Raw genomic sequence first — 21,222 nt, 5'->3', positions numbered from 1 at the left:
ACAGAGGCTGTAGGTTATTTGGCAGCATCTGCAAGATGTCTAGGGAATTGCTTGTTCCGTATTCTGATAGCTTTATGTTTTTCTTTGCAATTTCATCATTGTAATCAGTAGAACTAAATTACTAAAACTAATGGCATTTCACTGAGTGCTACTTTTTTAATAAACAATCAACCAAGAGAATTAAAATTCCTTAAGATGGTATATTTATTACATTAAGATGCATATTAAGGCCACAAACTCTTTTCCTCTCAAGACATTTATAATAACCATTGTGGATTTACACTTAAATTATATTTGCTTGTTTTCTAGTAATTCAAAAACTAATCTCAAAATCTGGTAAATTTGCAGCCAATGCAGTAAGCTTGTGTAACATTGCTGCCGCATCTCTTTTTACATATATTTCTATGAAATTAAATGTTTGTCTCCTCTCTGAAAATGTGATAACAAGCCATGAACTTTGGATTTAAATTTAAAATTGGTTTTAACTGTCATCCCAGTTTAACACTTTGTAGAAGTGTATTACCTATTTAAGAAAAATGGAGCTAGAAGTTGCAAAAAAAAAAAAAAAAAAAAAAAAAAAAAAAAAGTTTTGTACAAGAATATTGTTATTATATTTATGTCTTGCAACAGTAAGAATTCTAATTGGATGCTATACCCAAATTTGATTTTCAGTTTTATGAACAAGATGAGCTGCTTATAATAGTTGAAATATTTTACTGTACTGTTTGCAGGGTAAGTTGCTTCCAGGAAACAGGTCGAATGTCAAGTATTTTGTCATTTGAATTTGTTCTGCAAAATTGGCAGCTTTATATTTATATATGTATAGTTGGTGTATTACTGTTGAATGTTTGGAATGAAATAGTAGATTTTCTTGGCACTGCAATCTAAGGATGGAAATGCTGTTTGCCACATAAAAGCGAAAAGTTCAGTTACTACAGTACTAACTAGACTAAACACCCATAGTTCCTCTTATGATTATTAAGAAATGCGTTATTGAACTCTATCTACGTTTATTTGTAATTCACCCTTGAATTAAGCCAAGTTAAATTGGCAAATTAAGTTAAATAGTGTTATGTTTGAGAAGAAAATATTTGTAGCTTCACAGCCTTTCATGCAGGAAAACAAGTCTGGTACTGCAGACAATACTTTCAATAACTTTTTTTGTTGCTAAAGCTAGAAGTAGTCTAAAAAAGTTTGTAGCAATGTAATAACTTTTTTTTAAAAAACATCACCTAGAGCACCAAGCTTTCGTGGAGAAGGAATTCCTGACAGTTCAGTGTCTTTCTTTTATGAGACTGAACAATATTCTATTTCAGATGTTCTGGATATGCTTTGTGCAAATAGGACATGACTTTTCCACTGGTTGTTTTAGCTTTGTAAAGGTCAGTACTTTTTTTTTTTCCCTGCATACTGGCATAATCATCATCAGCAATATGTATTTTAATGTCCTTTTGCACTTGTGGAACATACCTGAGAGAGCAGTCAGAAGTCATGATTTCAACTGACTGTGTAATTTGCACATGTATGTACCACTTAACAGGAGACAAGTACTCAGTTTCGGTCTTCCTAAATTGGTAAATAATATGAATCACTAACCTTTCTCACCACCTTGCCGTATTTGTGGGGTTGGTTTTTTTTAATTGAATGTGTTTGTTTCATAAAGAGTGAAAATTTGAGCTGTTTAGGGAATGTTAACATTTATGGGGAAAAAATAGTACCAATCTTCTCTCTTTGATGGATGATGAGTTCAGAGACTTCTAATTTTTAGCCATCAGCTTTGCAGATATCATCCAACATCCATGGAGGGATGCTTGCAAAACCAGGATGCTGCAGTTGATGTTTCTAAGTATGTTCTACTAAACTTGATTCCAGCTTCTGGCTTGCATTAGCTTTTGAGCTTTGGAGAAATGGCTGAAGCTTGGGTGGCTTTGAATGTTGAGTTGCAGCATTCCACTGCTGACAATATTAAGGAAGAGCTATTGTTTTTTCTTTACATGAACACCATATGCTGTCAACTACCATAGCTTAAAGGCAAATACGTCCCTCACTAAATCTCTCAAGATTGTAGAACGAGTAATACACATTTCCAGGTGGACAGAAAGCTGAGGGTGGTGTTGGATACTTTCTTATCTTCACAAGTCAACTTCTTTAGTCCTAGAAACACTGAATTTATTTCTCTATTATTTCTTGTATTGTTATACTATGAGAATGAGATTCCCTCAACTTTATATAGATTTGGAATGCAGATATATCACACTGAACTACAGTAATTTTTAGTGTTCAATTAGGCTGTATTACAAAGGCTTATTCTTGCTTTCTAATGTTGTATTCTATGTTAGCAGTAGAAGCTGGCATTATGAAACATTCCATTCCTTTTACATTATACATTTTTTCCCATTTTAGCAAATATAATTTAATGCAAACAGAACAAATGAATTCAAACATATGAAAATGATTTGTAACAAATTTTAGAGTAAGCTGGGTAAAGGTAATGGAATACAAGATCTGTTTCCTAATGCTGTCCTTAATGGCAGACTGTTATACAGGGATGCCATGTCACATGTGCATATGAAGAAAAAAGGTTGTATACTTTGTGATTTTGAAGCTGTTGTACATAAATAGAACATTGTTGCAGATTTATAAAACTCAGTCTGAAATGTATTTGTATGTAAATGCTACCAAGCTCTTCTAAGAACTTTTCATCTCTATTGGAGAAGTAGAGGCATTCTTCTATTTCCTTTTATAAATTTATGTAATGAACTGTCTTGTAAAGTTTTGATTGGCAGTTTTAAATTATTTATTTTACAGTACCATTGTGTCAGAGACAGCAAGGGAGAGGCATACAGCTCTCAGTGAAAATTCCCAAATTGCTGGTCCTGTGAACTGTACTGTAAGGTCAGGGTGATAAAGCTGCAGTATTTGCTGTGCTCAGAATCAACTGGTACTAATTTCTACAAAACACCTCACCGCAGCAGTATGTTTGGGCGGGAAAAAGTGTAATATCATAATGTGGTGTAATTTACAAGCACAAATTAGAAATCTTGATGAGCTTGGAATCTTCCTGATCAAAGGCCAGGAATGCAGAAAGGAAGTAGTGCTGCTGTCATTAGTGCTTGCTCTCTGTGCCCTCTAGAGCTTAGTATCTTCTTGTACTCTGTTGCCTGAGCATTTTCCTCACTACCATGTTAAGACTAATGATAGGTTGTCACTGTTTTATCAAAACTAATCTTTAATCAGGTAGAGCATACAAACAAGTGTCTTCAGTTATAGACTCGTGGGTTTTTACTCGTGGGTTGGTTCCTATTGTTGGAGCTAACAAAGATGGTGAATACTTTCAATGTTTGCACCAAATATATTTTCCCATTAATGACAACTTTCAAATGAATATATTTAGAAATATTAGTAATTCAAAAGCCTCTGTAAAGCAGGTGAAGCCAGAAACACACAATTATGAACAGAATATTTAAATGTATTTTTGCACATTTTTTTCCTCATTGTATTTTGAATTGTTTAAGCAAAGTGCATACATTTCTGGAATTGCATGTTTTCCTGTCCAATGTAGTGGACAGAAATAGTTAATATAAATCTTTTTACCTAAACAGCAGTTGCATTGAGATAACTTGACAAGAGTTTTGGGGAGGAACTGTTCAACTACTAGAAGTGTTTTTGCTTTTCATCCTGGCTAAATGCCAAATCTTCCAAGCATGTGGAACAATTTAGCAAGAAATACGTAATTGTCGAACAAATATGTCTTTGCCACCTTGAACATTACTACTTGTGGCAGGGTAAGTGAAACCGCATGTTTAGATTTTATTTCATTTCATCTTCTGTTGTATTGGCAGGAGATTTAAAAAAAAAAAAAAAAAAAAAGAAAAAAAACAGATGGCACTATTAAAATATGAATTGATTTGAGGTTACTTTAATAAGAATCCAAGTATTCTTGATAAGACATGGCACAAACTTTTAATTGAAAATTTGCACCAAAGAAACCAAAATACATTTATCTTAGTAAGGCCCTGAACAATCTATGTAAAAACAAATCTAATATCATGCAGGTATTATCACATGTATTATCACATTAGATGCACATTATAGCACTTAAAGCTAAAATGAAATTTTGGCTCTTAGGTTGTTTCTGTTTTTCTTTTCTTTGTGGCGGCCCAATACAGTGAATGCTAATCCTCCATTACAGTTTGCATTATGTGGGTAACTGTCCTTACAGATGTTATTGCCTTATCTGTAGAGAACAGCTTTTACTGCGTAAGAAATATGCTGTCATATTTAATTCAGTATGCTCCTGGTTAAATGACTGTTGATTTCTGTTAATTAAATTAAAGTCTTTTCAAAACTGAGTTTTCTGATTTAGCTTATGCATATTTCAAAACAGCTATAACATAGCTGAATGGCTCTTGAAGCTGGAACTGGATCTGGGTCTAGTCTTGTCTTCTGTGATTAGTGCCCCAGCTGGGAACCTGCCTTCTAATTTTAACTTTCAAATTTAGGAAACCTTTTTTCATTCTTTTGTGTAGATCCAAAATTTTCAACAGGAAGGATGGTAGGTATTACTTCAACTTGGACTTATTTCCACTGAAGTGAAAGAAGGGATTGGGATTCATCAGTAAAGTGGCAGGTATGAAAATTCGGTGTATTATATGCAGATACCAAAAAATGGGATAGATAATTTTCTCCACAGATGTGGAGTGTATCTGTGTGTATGTATATATACATACATATATATATATATATATATATATACACATACATATATATATATATACACATATATATACATACATACATATATATATATATATATATATGCGTGTTGCTCTGAAATTGATGACGCTTATTTATGTCATGAAAAATAAAACAGATACAAAGAGCATAATTATTTGATGGTACAAATTCTCAGGTACAGAACATTTTTTCAGTGCGGTCGCCACCATTAGCTATGCATTTTCACCAGCAATTAACAACAGCCTGCATGCTGCTCTTATTAAAAACTAAAAAATAAAAGGAAAACAAACCCAAACCCACCAAAACTGCACCAGTGGAGGTGACCCAGTTTCACAGCTGCTATTATGACATTGTTGATAGGAAAATGTTGCCCACACAGTCCATTTTTCATTTTCCTAAAAGATGGAGGTCAGAAGTTACCAAAGGCAGACTATACAATGGATATGGGAGAATAGTTCAGCCAAAATTGGCAGTGTAATCTGTGGTCTTCAATCTGGAACGAGGAGTGGTGTAATCATGTTGCGGGAGAAAGGTTGTCTTCTCTGGCCTGACTCTGGAAGTTTGAACCTTCAGTTCAGTCAGCATTGTAATGTAGTGATCAGACTTGATGGTTTGTCTGGGTTCCAGAAAACTCAGAAGGATCACTTTGCTGGCATCCACTATTTGATCTCCATAAAAAGTGTCAATGAATGTCAATGGGTGCAATTTTTTCTTCATGGAGAAATTAAATTTCTCCCCTTTTCACCCCTTTGCTTCGTACAAACTGCCATGTCAGGACATTCTGTCAGGCTGCCCCACTGCTGCCATCTGTTGCGTGGTAAAAAATATCACTGAATATAGATGGGAAGGTTCAACATCTACTGCTATATGACCAGCACCTGCCTCAGATGTTGTGGGCCAACATAATAAAATAGGAAGCATTACTGTCAGAGCAGCCCCTGTGTCATATTTAGCTTGGTAAAATGAAGGGTAAAAGCTATGATAGCTGTCTGTGAAAGTACCAGGTAGGATAATGCTTAGAAGTGAGAAAAAATATTTAAGTTAGTGGAAACGATTTTCATAGTAAGATGTAGGAATATGTTGGATGGGATAAAATTTGTGCTGGTGTTTTGGAAGTTCCTAAAAGCAAAATGAGTGTTACTGTAATTTCAGAAAAAAAGAAGAGGCGCTAGCTGTTCTTAAGGTCCTGCTTGATGTCAGTTGAAATTTTATGGTTAGTAGAAGTTCCCTTGCAGTTTTAAATTTCTTTAGCAGTGGCTGAAATTGTTGCTGTCTCCATTAAGGCATTCTGCATTTCAGCTTAACTTTCTAATGTTATTTAAGCCGCAGTGAAGGCTGAATATGTGTCCAGGACATTTATTTTTTTCCCCCCCTAGAGGAAATGGTAATTACTTACAGTTTTTCAAAAATCTATTTGTCTATTAGTTTTCTCAGAAATACAAATATGTGGAGTTCCCAAACAAGAATGGAACGTGTGAAATGAACAGACAGTGAAATTGTATATTTGTTCACCTAACAAATGCTCGTATCTTCTGTAAATCTGTGGATTAATGTTCTATAGAAAAGGATGGAAATCCCTTCTAAGTTGAGACATTGTGTATTTGGAGCTGAGAGTTCAATGTAATGCAACAGTATGTGGGTACCTTCTCAGCTCCATAGCAAGGTGCAGTTCTAGAAAGATCCACTGTGCTAACAAATTCTCACAGTGAGTTATATTTCTAAATAGTTTTAAATAAATAAATCCCCATACAAGTCCATGCAGGTTGTACAGTTCTTACAAAGAATGAAACTTAGACAAGAAACTGAAATCTTGAGCTAGAATCTGAGATAGGATCTCATCCTTTGTTCTTGTGTGGTTGGCCTTCAGGGCAATCTACTCAAGGCAGGAGCTTTCTTTGTTTATGTGAATCATTGGGGCAATTAAATATGATGCTTAATGAATACTGTTCAAGTATCTGTCTTGACTTCACAGGTGGTGTATTAACAATAATCTTTACCTAGATTCATCAGGCCTTTTTATTGATTATAATTTGATGTTTTGACAAAGATGATAACGTATGCTATGAAACGGCGTGGAATTGGTGGGAAGAGCATCTTAAATGGACTGATTATTTAAATCCAAAGTAAAACTCTAAGTTAAGTTTTAAATCTTAAAAGTATAAATGGTTGTGAAGTATTTTTAAGGCAAAAAAGAGTTCTGTGTATTGGAACTGGTGAAAGGTCCAGTAAAACAAACTGAACTTTTGTGTTATCTTTGCTATGGCTGTCTTCACGTGCTTCCTGCTCAATTCTGCATGCAGTTCCTGTTCAAAATGTTGCTTTTTTGAAAGGCCAGTATATAAGTTGTTTGAAAGCAAAGTGTGTGTTAAAACTCAAAGTATAATTTTTATTATATATATTTAATTAATTAATGTTATCCTTCTAATGTTAGCATATATGAAGAAACTTTACAAAACTTAGAACTGTGATTTGTCTGTGTTTTTATTTTTATCAGTCCACTTCCATCTGGGAAGGGAGGTCTTTCCAGATCTGCTCTAAGACAGCCTTGACAGGCTTCACATTCCTGTTGGGAAGAGCAGGTGACATGAGGCAAAGGGGCTGTTTGTCTCACTTTCTCCTCATGGAATTCAGCTGCTCTGTTGCAGGTCTCCTTTGCTCAGGGCTCCTCACCTCCTTATCCTTCCCTCTTCCTTTGGACCATGATTAATAGGACATGGTTTTCTGCTGGTGTGTCAGCCTAACCTTTAACAACAGGCTATATAGCACTTGCTGATGATAATTCCGCTTTCTAAAACTTGGTAAAAAAAACCCCACAGCTTTCTGTCCTATGAATACAGAAATACTATTCAACCACATGGTGTTATCTCATATAGCTTTCATACGAGGCTCTATAATCTCTCTCCAAGGTTCCCAATTTTAGAATCTGCCTGACCTTCTGAATCTTTCCTGCATTTATCCTTGCAGCACTGCTGTAGTCAGTGCTCTGATTCTTGTTTTCTAGGGGCTTGTGCTCTTATTTTCTAGGGAATGAAGCATGTGGTGCCTTATAACTTCCACCATATCTCACAGGAAGGCTCTGTGAGAGCCACAAACCCATCCAGCCTCTTAACTTCTTATCACGTTTTTGATAAATTCCTCTTTTTCATTAATATGTCTTTTTCTCATTTATGCGTGAGTGCACACATGCTTGTCCAGAGTATATGATATGGTTTAACTTATATATATATATATATATAAACTTATTGACATTAACAGCAGTGCAACAGCATCTGTAATCATGTGAAAAATGCACTCAAGATAAATACACTGAAAACCTGTACAAACCAGAAGATTTTCTACTCTTCGTTAACTTTCTCACTTTTGAAACTTACGTAAACTGCCTTAAAATGCTGTCTTAATGTTGGAAAAGGTGAGCTTTGGATGCCACACCTGTCTGTTGCAGATAAAACATCACCATGTAAGGATATTTAACTATTTAGTCTATATGTAATATTAGAAACTATATGTTTCTCCAGCACAATAATGGAAATCCAGCATCTTATCAGCATTTTAGTTTAGGAACCTGCTGTATGTGGAAATCTTTTCAAATACACTGGGAAGGTAAGGTGTGCTCCTGCCCAGCTACCTGCCAGTACTTGTTCAGCTTTATATCGGGGAAGGAGCTTAAGGTTCACTCCTAATAGGCTTCTTGCAGGTTACAAAAGAACATGAGGGAGAGTAGAAGCTTTTAAATAGAGGCTTTCCCATATTTCAGGTTAGAAAGGAGGAGCTTTATTCTTCTGCTGTTTGGTATTTACCTGTGTAGTTATGCATTTGACAGAACAATGGCTATTTAAATATATCAAATATATCTATTATTTTAAATGGCTATTCAAATAACTATTCAAATATATCTATTATTTTAAATGAGTTTTATAGTAGCTCAGTAAACATGTAACTGCTTATAGTAAAACAGCAAATAAGTTACAAACTTGGTTCGCCTAATGCAACTTTAAGATCTTTCAAAAATGTTATTCTGCATTTGTATGAACTCTTGCAGATATGCCATTCAATTAAATTATTTAAATGATATAACAATTGGGGGAAAATCTTGCTTTAGAGATACAGTATGCACATTAATATGTATTCAAATACAGCATATGAAAACTAGACTAAAAACAGAAATTAAAATATTAATGTAACAATATTCCTGGATAAGAAGATTTACAAGCAGAGGGTATACAGAAGGGTTTTGAAACCTTGTGAAAGGTTTTTCTGCTTCTGTTTGTTATTGGTAAATTTTATCAAGCATCAATATATTTCTATTTATAAAACGGTATGCTCACTGTCTCATGAATAATCTTGTGATCCCAAACTGTAATTTCTGGGAAATTTACAACTCCCTTTGAGTTTGGCCGGTGAAATTTGATATAAGTTTAGACAAGAAAAAAAGCTGACAGTCTTGCCAACTTTTTGTCTCTCATGATTTATAACTCTAAACATTGAGAAATGTATCCTTGTCATAGATCTGGAAATCAAGTAGCACTGGTCTGAACTCACAGAGGTGTCAGTTTTGAAAGAGCAAGCAACAGAATTCCTTATGTTAAAAATAGCTTTTGTGATAAATAATTTAAGCCTAGTGTTTGATCATAGATAACTGGAAAATAGTATTTTGCTCGCTGGACTCTTTTTTTTTTTTTTTTTTTTTTTTCCTCTAATGAGGAAAACCATTTTAAAATTGCATTAGTTTTGTTAGTTTAATCTGAAATATCACATACTTGAAAACCATTGCACTTTATGTTGAAGAAATCTGCTCTCTTTATTCCTCACGTGTATTGATTAGATATTGATTACAGTGAAGACAGTATTTTGGACTCCTGCAGCGATTCAAGTAATGTGTGTTGCTTTTTCGCTTTTCTGTTGTTGGGTGTAAAATATGTATGAAGACTTGTCTGAAGGGTAACTACAGGGACCCCTTGGGAATTTCTGTAGCTGTACCTTTAGTAATTTCAGTGCAACACTGGCAAAATATTTACTGGTTTTTTTTGTTGTTGTTGTTTCTTATGTTTGGTTTCATCGATGTTTTACAGAACATTCAAGGGCAATTCTTAGTATAACCTTAGTATTGGAATCTTTATTCTGATAGTACTGAAAGTATAAATGATTCTGTTTAGTGTAGCAAACAAATACAGCTTTATTTGAATAGTTGCTTTGATTGCAACCCCTAAATGTTCCTCTTGTGTGCAGGCCCTTTTAGTGCTACTTTCAGAGAGAGATATATATTAACCTTCCTAGCATAAGGGGTTTGGAGTAAACACTACATTTCTTCCTCCCTTAAAGAAAATTAATTGTTGCTCAGAGATATCCTCACAGATGGCTAGACTTGTGCTCTGTCTGCTGTATCTGACTGTACAACTGATGAGTATGCATTTTACTTGGGTTGAGCTGTGGCTAAACTGGAAAGTTCTGGATGACTGAAAATTCAGAAGTGCGCATGTGTAGGACTGTCATCATTTAAACAGTTGATTTGTGGTACCAAGTAAATCCTTTTTGTAATGCTGGCACAAAATCTGAATTGCTGTCTAGCAATGTGTGATTTCTAGGGATTTGTACACATCAGTAGGCAGTCTGTATCTGTACCTCAGTTGGTGTAAACACTGGGAAATTCCCAGACTCTAGACTCTTTGTCCTCTTAATTTTTACCCTTTTCTGTTTGTTTCTTTTTTTTTTTCCTTTCCCCTCCTCCCCCCCCTTCATCTCTCTTGTTAAAACTTTAGTACACGTGCTTTTTCCCCTCAGTCCCCTTCACCAGCCATAACCTAATAATGCTTATTTGAATGTGTTCACAATGACACGGTTTATCCTCTTGTGACAGTTGCCTCATGGTATTGGCTCTGTCTTGAGCCAGGAGTTCCAGGATTTCCTGGAGGCCAGATGAAGATATGTCTCCCATGGCTCATAGGTTCTTTCAGTCGCTTATTCTAAATTTGTGGACATCTTTATATGTCTTTAAAATTAGCTTAAGATAAGTTCAGGAATCGAATCACAATGTCCTCTGAGTTTGAGGATTTTGTCACCATTTTAATTTTTTTTTTAAACTTGAATTTGAACTTTGTTATGGAAATATCAAAACATATACAGCTCCTGAATATGTTTTATTAGTTTTCCTGTTTTAAGATGTGTCCTTTGAAAATTGAGCCCATTATTGTCTTAATCATAGAATTGCGGAATCACCAAGGTTGGAAAAGATCTCCAAGATTCACATGCATAAGAGGAAAAAGATGCTCTGACACCAGTCACTCCCAGATGTGCAATGTCAACCTCATTTTGCTTATGTTTATAAAATGTAGTCATTTAGCTTTCATGGCTACTTTTGTAATTTGTTGTTTGCATATACTGGTCTTGTTTGTGTCGAAACTATTATTTTTTTTTTTTAGTAGTGTATTTGTTTTATTGTTTTGATACTAATGGAAAATACACATTATTATCCATCAGGTTTTCTGTAATTAATAAGCCATACTGTATAATGCAGTTTACCAGGAAGACATGAATTTTGTCTTTAGACTTGCTAAGAAATGAAAATGCTGATGTGTATCAAAACTTTCAGATTTAATTGCTAGTAGATGAAAGAATAAATGGAGGTCAAGATATCAGAAATCAGGCAGGATTTCTGCAAGATTCAACATCTTTGAATATTCTAAATGATGCTGCTTCAAAAACCTGATTGTGTAAGAACTCACGTGGCAGAAAGGAAGAGCCATCCAAACAAATAAATGACAAAATGTTATTGTATTTATAGTATAATTATAAATTTAAGTGACTTTTAGTTACTGGAATTTCTGTGAACAAAACAGGATAAATTGTCTACCATACATTGCTTTGTATTTTATCCTCCCCTGTTCTGTGGAGTAAATAGTTGATTAGCTGTTAGCAGAATATAAATAAACAATATAAAGCAAGCTCGAAATTTATCTTTAGAATTTGTAAATGATGGAATAGGAAATGCAAATTTTAAGTACGTGGCATTTAAGTGTGCAAAATACTGAAAACTTTTTCTTCTGAAATAACACGTTTTACTTGTATCTTCAGCCTACAAAGATGATCTTCTTTCTTTTTTAATGTAACTAAAACTTCAGACACAAATGTATGATAATTCTGAATTGTGTTTATCTTGACTTTATAAGTACAGAGCAGTCCTTAGCATGTTGGTTTTATTAATAAACTCTACAGTTTATCTTCTCTAGTACAAATGTAGTTCTGTACAAAATACATAAACAGTGCACCTTTCTAAAAAAGAAAATCTTTAATTGCATAGTTTTTTCTTTTTATTACTTGATAGCTTGGAACATTTTCCTTTTTTGGTCTTAGACACAATGGATGCAAAATATTTCATATAATTTTAAGTAATGGAGATGAGGTTGCAAAGGTTGCACATAGGTAGATGGTTAGACAGTATTTTGTCTCTTAAAATAGATCTTTAGTAAGCAGTTTAGCATATGTTAATGATTTAGGCAGAAGTTTAATATTAAACTGTTTTCTCAGTAGTGCTCTTCTGGCCTTTGGAAATGTCTTGTTTTGGTTGGTGAACTTTGTGCGGGAGGTTAGTATTTGTTACTGAAGTGAATAAGACCACCCCCCTCATGAGAGCTGTTGTTTGTTAAAGTAATCTGGAGCAGGCTAGCTGAATTTATAATTCTACTGGAAAGGTTGTGAAACAGTCTAAATGGGCTCTGACCACAAACTTTGACCTGTTTGGCCTAATTGTGGGAACTATGCCAAAATTTGATACAAAGCAGTTCTGGGAAGCTCTTTAAGATTAAATTCCAGAACTGCATGACTGATGTGCTAATGATATGCTTGTGATATTAGGCAAGCGTTACTTCAATACAGTTATAGACTTGAGCAGATCATTCGCCTAAACAGTAAAATGATCTCCATGCAGATTTGAGTGCGTCTCAATGTGATTTTAAAAGACCCAGTTAAGATGTTGTCTCCACATTCCTTTCTTTGCACAGCACTGCGTTAAACTAGTCTGACTCCTCAAAAAAGGCCAAGCCTTTTCTTTGAGAGAGAAAGGGTAGCAAAGATAAAAGATCCTAAATACTGAGTAGCTTTCTAAGATTTCCTGAAGCTTCTCAGCCAACATTGGTTGAATCAGTGTGTATTCAGGTGAATTTTGCAATGGAAAGTCTGTTAAAGTATACATTTTTCTTCACTGGTTGAAGAATAATAAGAGATGTTTGGTGTGGAAATGCTCAGGTTTCAGTTGAGAATGATTTCTGCAGACTCCACTGCCAAGCACCAGTAAGTGAGGTACACTTTATTCATTTATGCCAGGAAAACTATTTGCTCAACACAGAAGTAATAATAATTTTTAAAATCTATTATGGTTTATTATGCTTGCTGATGCTTTGGAAGAATACTTTTTTTTTTTTTTTTTTTTTTTTTTTTTTTTTTTTTTTTTTAAGTTAAATATTTTCAAGCTTTGAGGAAAACGATGAAAGAACACAGTTTGGCTGAACTTAGTATTGCCAACACGATGAGACACGCTGCTGGCAGTGCTCATCTCTTGTACTCTGGCCAGATAACAGAATATTTTGTAAGACAATAGTGTTGGTACAGGTAGTGTCATGCTTGCCCTGTGATAGAGCTTCAGTCCTCTGCTGTAGTAACTGCTTGTAAACAGAATGTGAAATCTCTGTTTCCAGGATTCCTGCTGAAGGTGCTCAAGGGTGCCAACATTGACTTCTGCATGGTCTTTCATTTTTTGTAATCTGAACTCAGTAGAATATGGGAGATTGGACTTCAAAGCATCTAGCTCTCAAGTGAGGAAATAACAAAAGTTTTCTCTGAGAACAGAATTGACTGCCTGGAAGGAAGAGAATATCAGTAGGTTCCAGGTGCCAAATAGAAACCCTAGAGAATAGAACATTTGAAGGTAGAAAAAGGTCTTTTTCATCCCCTTCTGGGGCTCCTGTTGAAGGGTCATCAGCATCATGTTGAAATGTAGTGATGACAGACCATTTATTTAGTTAAATCACTGTTCTAGTGTTCTTTACTATGCTTCTGCTAGGAGTTAAGATTATTGTGTTACATAAAATTTTCTGCTTCTTTCTTGATTGCTGCTCACAGTGTAGGTATGGTTTCAGATTAATTCACTGAGTAGCTACCGTTGATGTTCAGTGCTTCTTAGTTTGAGGACCTGATCTGAGGAGATGAAGAATCTGAGAATTTTCTCCCATGAGAAGTGAAAGCTTTGAAAGACTTATGCTGAGGGAAGTGCAATTTAAAAGGTCATTTAGAACCTAGATGCATTGTTATTCCTAAAATTTCAGAAGGATCAAAGCGAGCTGGTTGTCTGCATCATAATGGATTAATTTCTGAGTATCTCAACAGTTAGTTCCTGAAATTTATCTTTCTGTCTTGTGCTAATGGTTGATTCAGAATACTGCTTAGAACTCATGCAGTGCAGTATATATCCCAAAGCAGTTTTTCACACTGGATATTATTCTCTGGAAAGAAGGAAGACTGCTTAATACTTGCTTCTCTCAAATAATCATGCATTTTTAAAATGAAAGATGTCTTTTGGCAGTAATTAGAACAGAGTTGCTTGAATTCAGCTTCAGACCTGAAGCAGTTATGTCAGAGATTATTTTTTCCCAGTATTTTTTTTTTTTTAAGTTTTTTTTAAGAGATTATTTTTCTGCCCAGTAAATGGCATTTCACTTTCAGAATATAGGAATCAAGTCTGTAGAAACCAGGGAAGAACGTCTGCAACATATGCACTTCAATTTGATAACTATTGATTGGATGATTAAAAACTTCCCATAAATGACATTTCCTCATGAAGTCTTTGAAAGTTTGGGTGTTTTAGAGCATCACTTAGTGGTGCATCTTCAAAGTCTCAAACTGTGAAGTTCCCTGTGATGCAATCTCTTCACCCTATCTGTGGGTGTTCAGGGAGCCCGTGCTGTGATAAGGTGACTTTTAGCACCCACAGATGTGCCTGTGATTTCTCTGTCAGAGAAATGTAATGGAGTATGTTTATCAAGATGTACTCTTCTAACGATCTGTATAGTTGTGCTTTCCATCCTTTTTTTTTTAATCTCATATTTTGTGCAGCTTTTTATCCATGTTCTGATTTCTGCAAAAGGCTTGGGTTCTGGTTCATCAGAGCATGTGAAGCTGACATGTAACTGCATGCCTTGCCAACAGTGATGAATCTAGCCACAAGCGTGTGTAGACTATACAATATATAGGCCCTATGGCTCTGTGAATTGATTCTGATTCAGAGCAGAACGTCATTCAGTTGATAACCTTCTGTAATTTGTCCCCCTCATTTATTATTTTCACTTTTTAAAGTTGCTGTAACTGTGTATAGTCTTTTTCAGAATGGCAGGCGCGGTTATGCATCTCTACATGCAACTTCCAAAGCTTCTCAATAAGCATGTAATGTAAATTAATAATATAATAGATTTTCTTCTGCCAGAGGACTTCAGGGGGTTTTACTAAATGTCCTGTATTTATTTTTAAAATAAAGCAGAGGAAAAAATATTACACAATCTTTCAGTTACTTGTGTGAAAAATTAATTTGCAATTTCAATTGTGTAGCCTTTTATATGACTTTTTGTCTATCTAGTCGGAAGAAGAACATGAAGGATTTAATTTCAGACATAAATTCCTCATTAATCAGTTGTAGTTTTTATTATTATTTTTTTTTTAACACATTTTTCTTCTGCAGTGCCTTTGAGGGATATTTTAATGAAAACTGTCTGCCTTGAATGTTATGAGTTGTAGTGATAGCTTAAAGAAAACAAACCTGAAAGGCATAATTTATCTTTCAGTTAACGTGCTTAGTGTAAATTATCATTTAACATATTTGAAAAGTGATTAGGAGTTCTGCATTCTCAGAAGCCAAAATTGAAGCCTTTTTTTAAATAGGTTGAAAAATCATTTGGAATTTAGGGTGTCTACCCTTTGAGGGAAACACAACAGTACAGTTGCTTTTATTAATTGTCCATGTTTTGCAGCTTACAGATTTTTCTGCTATTTTTTTCTTTAGCTTTAAAGTAAGGGCTTAAGGTGTAATTACTCATAATTTTAAGCTGTCTGCATATTACAAATCCAATCAGAATAATTTCAATTTTGGGAACTTGGTGTTTTTATTTATTTATTTATTTATTTATTTATTTATTTGATAGTGATTTTTTGTGTGTGTGTGTTTTGTTGTATTTTTTTTTTTCTTTTTAGAACTATAAGTACATAACTTCTGAGTCATGGACAAGCTTTGAGTATCTAGTTCTCCTTTGTTGCTGTTTGGACTGATTGTTCGTCCTTTACACATTACGTTTTTTTTTTTGTTGTTTATTTGTTTGTTATGTAAATTAAAGTTATTTGTGGTTGAAGTAATTTAGATGAAATTGAAAAGTTTGGTTAATTATTTAAACTGTTAACATTTCAATCTGATAGGAAAGAAGGGACAAAGCCCTTATTTTTGGCTTTGTAATGGTAAAACATGATGGTGACTTTACTTAATGTTTTCTTTAACGTGTAATATGCATGTAGGGTTCCTGTGTGTCTCCTTCCTGTCCCTGAATGGAGCTTCAGATTTAGAGCAGGCTGTTATGTGAGGTGCCATAGTTAGATTTCTGAAATCAGATTAGTGAAATTATTTGTAATCTAATTTTAAAGCAGGATTATTGTTATGCTGTTTGGGGTGGTTGTATGGAAACAAAGATGTCCTGTATAAAGAAGAGTGACAAACTGCGAGTCTGCCTTTTAGTATGGAGGAGAAAGGGGGGAAAAAAATAGGTATTGAGTTCCCTAATGCTGATTCTGTTGTGAAAATGTCATAGAATCTAGGTGGGCTATCTTTAGAAGTAATGAAAAAATCTTGATATTGAGATAGAGGTCTTCTATTAGATTAACTTCATAATCATTTTTAAAATATGTTTTCTTCTTACACAAAGTTGCATGAATTTCTGGTGAGCCTTCCAAAGATCACTCAGACTTTTTTCTTTTCTTTTTTTTTTTTTTTTTTCATAGTTGCATTAAAATCTTCAAACTCTCCAAGACTAGAAAGAAATGGCGTTCAGGAAAACAGAACAGCAAGACTTGGAGAAGGGATGCAGATCCTGGAAGGAGAGCTCTTACTGCAGGTATGTTTTGCAGTGGATCTGCCTGTAGACTGTTGACAGCATCTATTAGGCATCCATTTAAATTAAAATAATGTTAGACTATCATACTATTTTTTCACTAGTGAAATAGAAAAAGGATGTTTTCCTGTTATCAGATTATTGCCTCATTTTCTTCAGTTTAATTTATGGTTGTTGGGTTGTTAGGGTAATATGGTCAGGTTGCAGTTGGACTTCATGATCTTGACGATCTTTCCCAACTTGAGAAATTCTATGATTCTAAGCCACTCTTGCACTTTTAGCTGGAGGTACTAGTAAATTTGAGGGGCAGATTTTAATCTGCAGGGATCTCTTAGCTCTTGGAATATGTCAATTCTTAACATTGTATTTTTCCATTCTTTGCACCTATTTTTTTTTTAATCTCATTATCTCTATTGACCTTAATGAATATTATTAGAGACATCAATTATTTACTGCAAATTTGATCACTATCTTGAAAGAAAATGTTCTCTGTAAAAGAGCTTAGACCTGCGGAAGTATCTTGATTTCTCAGTGGTTTCTTGTTTGAGAGAACCTGGAGTTCATAGTGTAGGTTTAGGATCTATTTTTAAATACTTCCAGTAACTTTTAGCCATATGAACAACTGGAAAGCATTAATGAAAACTGATATGTGTCTTTTTTAAATTATTTAGTTTATTTTAATATCCTAGCATGACAAAGCGTATGGAATACAATGATAAAATACTAGGTCCAAATGAAACTCAAGAAATGCCTAAGATAAGCATTCCAGTGTTCTAGTTTCATGGCATATATCTTACTGTGACCTTCAATTCCATTTGAAACATGTTCCTAATCTATCTTGTGTGAGCATCTTCCCCACTGACATATCAGAATTGTCAAATTAGTAGGTTGATCAGAAGCAGTGATTTGCTTAGAAAAAGATAAATTTGACTGTTCAGAAAGTGGAATGAAAACAGCTCCCAAGAATCTTGCAAAATATTTACTGTAAATTTAATGCTTATGGAAAATGGTTTCCCAACTAACTGAAGAAGGTAGGACATGACTGTACTTTTCTAACTTTATTAAAATATGAAAAAGGGAGGTGTTAAAGTTAAGCATCATTTTACGTAAATTATCTAAAAAGATACAGTTACGTTGGAGTCATGTTATTGTTTAAGGTTGTGTTGTTACTTTTTATGACTGCTAAGATACTCTGTGATGGAAGTGCTGTAACAAAAGGCTTTCCAAAGTGAAAATGAAATAGATATTTATATTTATTACTATAAATTCTAAGCCCTTGGAGAGTGAATAAATTAACTGAACTTCTAACTGAATTTCTTGATTTGTTAAATATTTTACACTTGAAAAAGTCATTCGTGAGAATGAAGAAACAAGTAGACTTTTCTTAGAGAATGTAAGAAGCTAAGTGACGAAGATGGGAATTACCTAGAAGATATGGAATATTGATAAGATGTAAATAGTAGTAACCACCTTGTCTTCTGCCTAAGCTCAGGAGCTTTTTCATCACTTTTATTTCCATATACTGTTGATGATGAATGTTTCCTTTTTATTCTCTGTTCTTTGCATAGATGGTATGAATATATACTGCGTTGTTCATTGCTCATTGCCTTTCTATCTCGTTTATAACAAACAGAAAATTAAGGTATCTTTACTTTCCCATATAAAACTCATTTTCTTACCATTTCAACATATGGTAGAAGTAGAGATCAAATACATTAGTATTCCCTCCTTAAAATTAAGTCATATATCCCTTAAAATTACTTTAAATTATTTCAAAGTGTTAATTTAGGTGCATAGTCTTGTAGTGTTATGATATATGCGAGTGGAATTTTTAAAGCACTTTAATGAACAATTTTGCAGTTGCCTTGATACTTAGGAGTATCAAGGAGTTTAAGAGTAATGAGAGTATTTTTGTATAAGCAAAAATATAGTCTCCAATGCTCTGAAATAATAAAATCAATGAAAAATGTCATTATAACTCTAGGGGTAGTTAATTTAGGAATAGATTTTGCTAAAAGCTCCCTAAAAATCAGTACTGGGTTTATTGACATACGGTGGATACCTGCATATTTTAAGAAACTACTAGCAATCCTTTGTCATAGATATCTGAGGGGGAGGGAAAAAAAAAAAAGCCCTATTGTTTTACAGGATTTTTGGCTTACCTAAGGTATCTGATTTCTGCAGTAACAGCCTCAAAATGAACTGCCTGACAGAGCCACTATAAAATGTGATTGAATTCCAGGTAAAGGAACTTTTTGAAAATTGAAGCTTTGAATGAAGCAGAGCAGAATAAGTAATTTTAACATGTGGCACAGGGTTAGACACTGTACAGTTCACAGAAGTTTTATATCAACCACTTGAGGTGAAATCCACTGCAAAGTAGGTCAGTGGAGGACACAAGCACCTGCCGTTGCAGTTTTCCCACTCCTTTGGGATTGGTATGAACTTTATCGAACTCAAGGATTTTATGTAACTGTTCTGAGACACTTTGAACCTCAAGATGTCTTGGATTGGCTTCACTGTTTCAGACTTTTTTTTATAAGTTAATACTGTTTTGAGATAGAATTCACTAAACTGAAACAAGGAGGTTTTAAAAAGCTTGTGATGACGAGTGAGGATAAGTTAAGAAGTGTCTACAAATTAAATTGGAGCACTTCTCAGAAATTTTATTCATTGCATCGCGTGTACTTTACACAGAAGTCACCAGTATTTTAATCAGATAGTTAACTTGTCTTAATTAGATGAGTAGAAGAACAAGAAACAGTAAAACCATATCACTGCACAATACAGAGAAGCAGCTATCTTGGTTACCGTAGTATGGTGCCAAAGGGGTTAATTTGTGAATAAATAATTTTGTTTCATAAGAATAATATACTATTATGTTGTTACAGTAACAAATAGAATATCTTTCACTTACTTTACATTTTCTAATAGTTACAATAATTTTGCATAACGAAGAGTTTTTAAAATATTTTTTTGGTATGCTGGCCAAATTCAACTTTGAATACAGCTGAGGAAATTAAGTGGCACAACATACTTAATTCAGTCTCTCGAGACGGCCTTTTGTTAAATCTTGACTGAAATCCATAGAAGTAAATCAGCACCTTTCAGATGAGCTGCCAAGTCACAAATGTTCTGTTTGCTATCACAACAATTGCCATGAACCATATTGATTTGGAGTTCAGATAAATGTCCTTTGCGTGACTTTGAACAAGGAGCCACTGAGTCTGCTTCTACATGGAGGGGGAAATCTCTTCGAAAACATTGTTTGCTTGCAACAGTCAGCTTGTGCAGAGGTCTTCTATTTTAAGTAAGCTATAAAATGTTTGTTGGGCTATACAGGGACTCTTGATCGCTTGATTTCCTGTCCACTTAGGCCTGTCTGTGCTATGAATAGAAGAGATTTTGGGAATCAGTTTGTGATGTTTCTCCCTTTTGTACTGCAGGCTTTTGAATGTCCTGAAGACTTGAACTGTGCAAGCATTGTGAACTAGGGTTGTTACTAGATAAGCCTATAGCTCTTCATGCTGCTGCCCCTCAGCTCCAACAATTAGGAGTAAACAAGTCATCAACAAGTTTTTGCTTCTCCCCTGACTCATTTCCTGGAATTTTCCAGAACGTTTTTCTTCCTTAGATGCGGTTTTCTTTATTGCGTCATGTGTGCTTCAGAGAGAGGTGATGACGAATCCTTCTGTTTATGCTGTAAGATAATGGTGTGTTCTTGCATTCTTCACAATTTATTGTGACACTAGGGTATAGGTAAAGTTAAAGCCACAATTATTATCTGAAAAGTTGTCTCTGAAGCTGACATTGATGCATGTCTTTCCCAGGCATTAAATGGCTTCGTATTAGTTGTGACAGCAGACGCTCTGGTTTTTTACGTCTCATCTACCATCCAAGACTACCTGGGTTTCCAGCAAGTAAGATTTTGTTTGTTTGTTTGTTTCTTTTTTTTGTTGCAGAAATTTTTGTTAGTTTCTGGCTGTACCAGTGTTTAGGGTCTGATTGTGTGATAAAATTCACAGTCAGATATTCTGAGCTGATTACTTTGAAATTCTGTTACTTTTCTATCAGCTCATGTAGCCAAAATCGAATCTCAAGCCAAGCAAAACAGGAATACCATTTCCAAAGCTGAGTTAGGCAAGATAGGAAATTTTCGCACTTAATTAGTCTTTACTGGAACAACTGTTTGAAATTTATACTGTGGTGTTACCCAGTTTATGATGCTGAATGAGACATAATTCAGTGGGAAGGTAATTATTTTAATGGGAACCTTTCATATAAAAATTAAGTCCATATGCTCTGAGGCTTTCTTAAGTATCTATTCAACGATTTTAGTAATTGTAGGTTT

At 34.4% G+C, this 21,222-nt stretch overlaps 1 protein-coding gene across 1 annotated transcript in view; it reads left to right on the top strand.

The window, feature by feature from the left end:
* AHR (aryl hydrocarbon receptor) overlaps positions 1 to 21,222 on the top strand; it is a gene marked incomplete at both ends in the record, with an annotated part of 58,521 nt that overhangs the window by 21,372 nt on the left and 15,927 nt on the right. The window contains 2 exons of the mRNA XM_079538523.1: positions 16,762 to 16,874; positions 20,702 to 20,791. Of these exons, the coding sequence (XP_079394649.1) occupies positions 16,762 to 16,874; positions 20,702 to 20,791 (203 nt within the window). The remainder of the gene's footprint in view (positions 1 to 16,761; positions 16,875 to 20,701; positions 20,792 to 21,222) is intronic.

Source organism: Tetrao urogallus (assembly GCF_951394365.1).
Source record: "Tetrao urogallus genome assembly, chromosome: 7".
Classification (NCBI taxonomy): Eukaryota; Metazoa; Chordata; class Aves; order Galliformes; family Phasianidae; genus Tetrao; species Tetrao urogallus.
The sequence above is the reverse complement of the archived record's forward strand: the minus strand, read 5'-3'. Positions and strand labels throughout refer to the sequence as shown.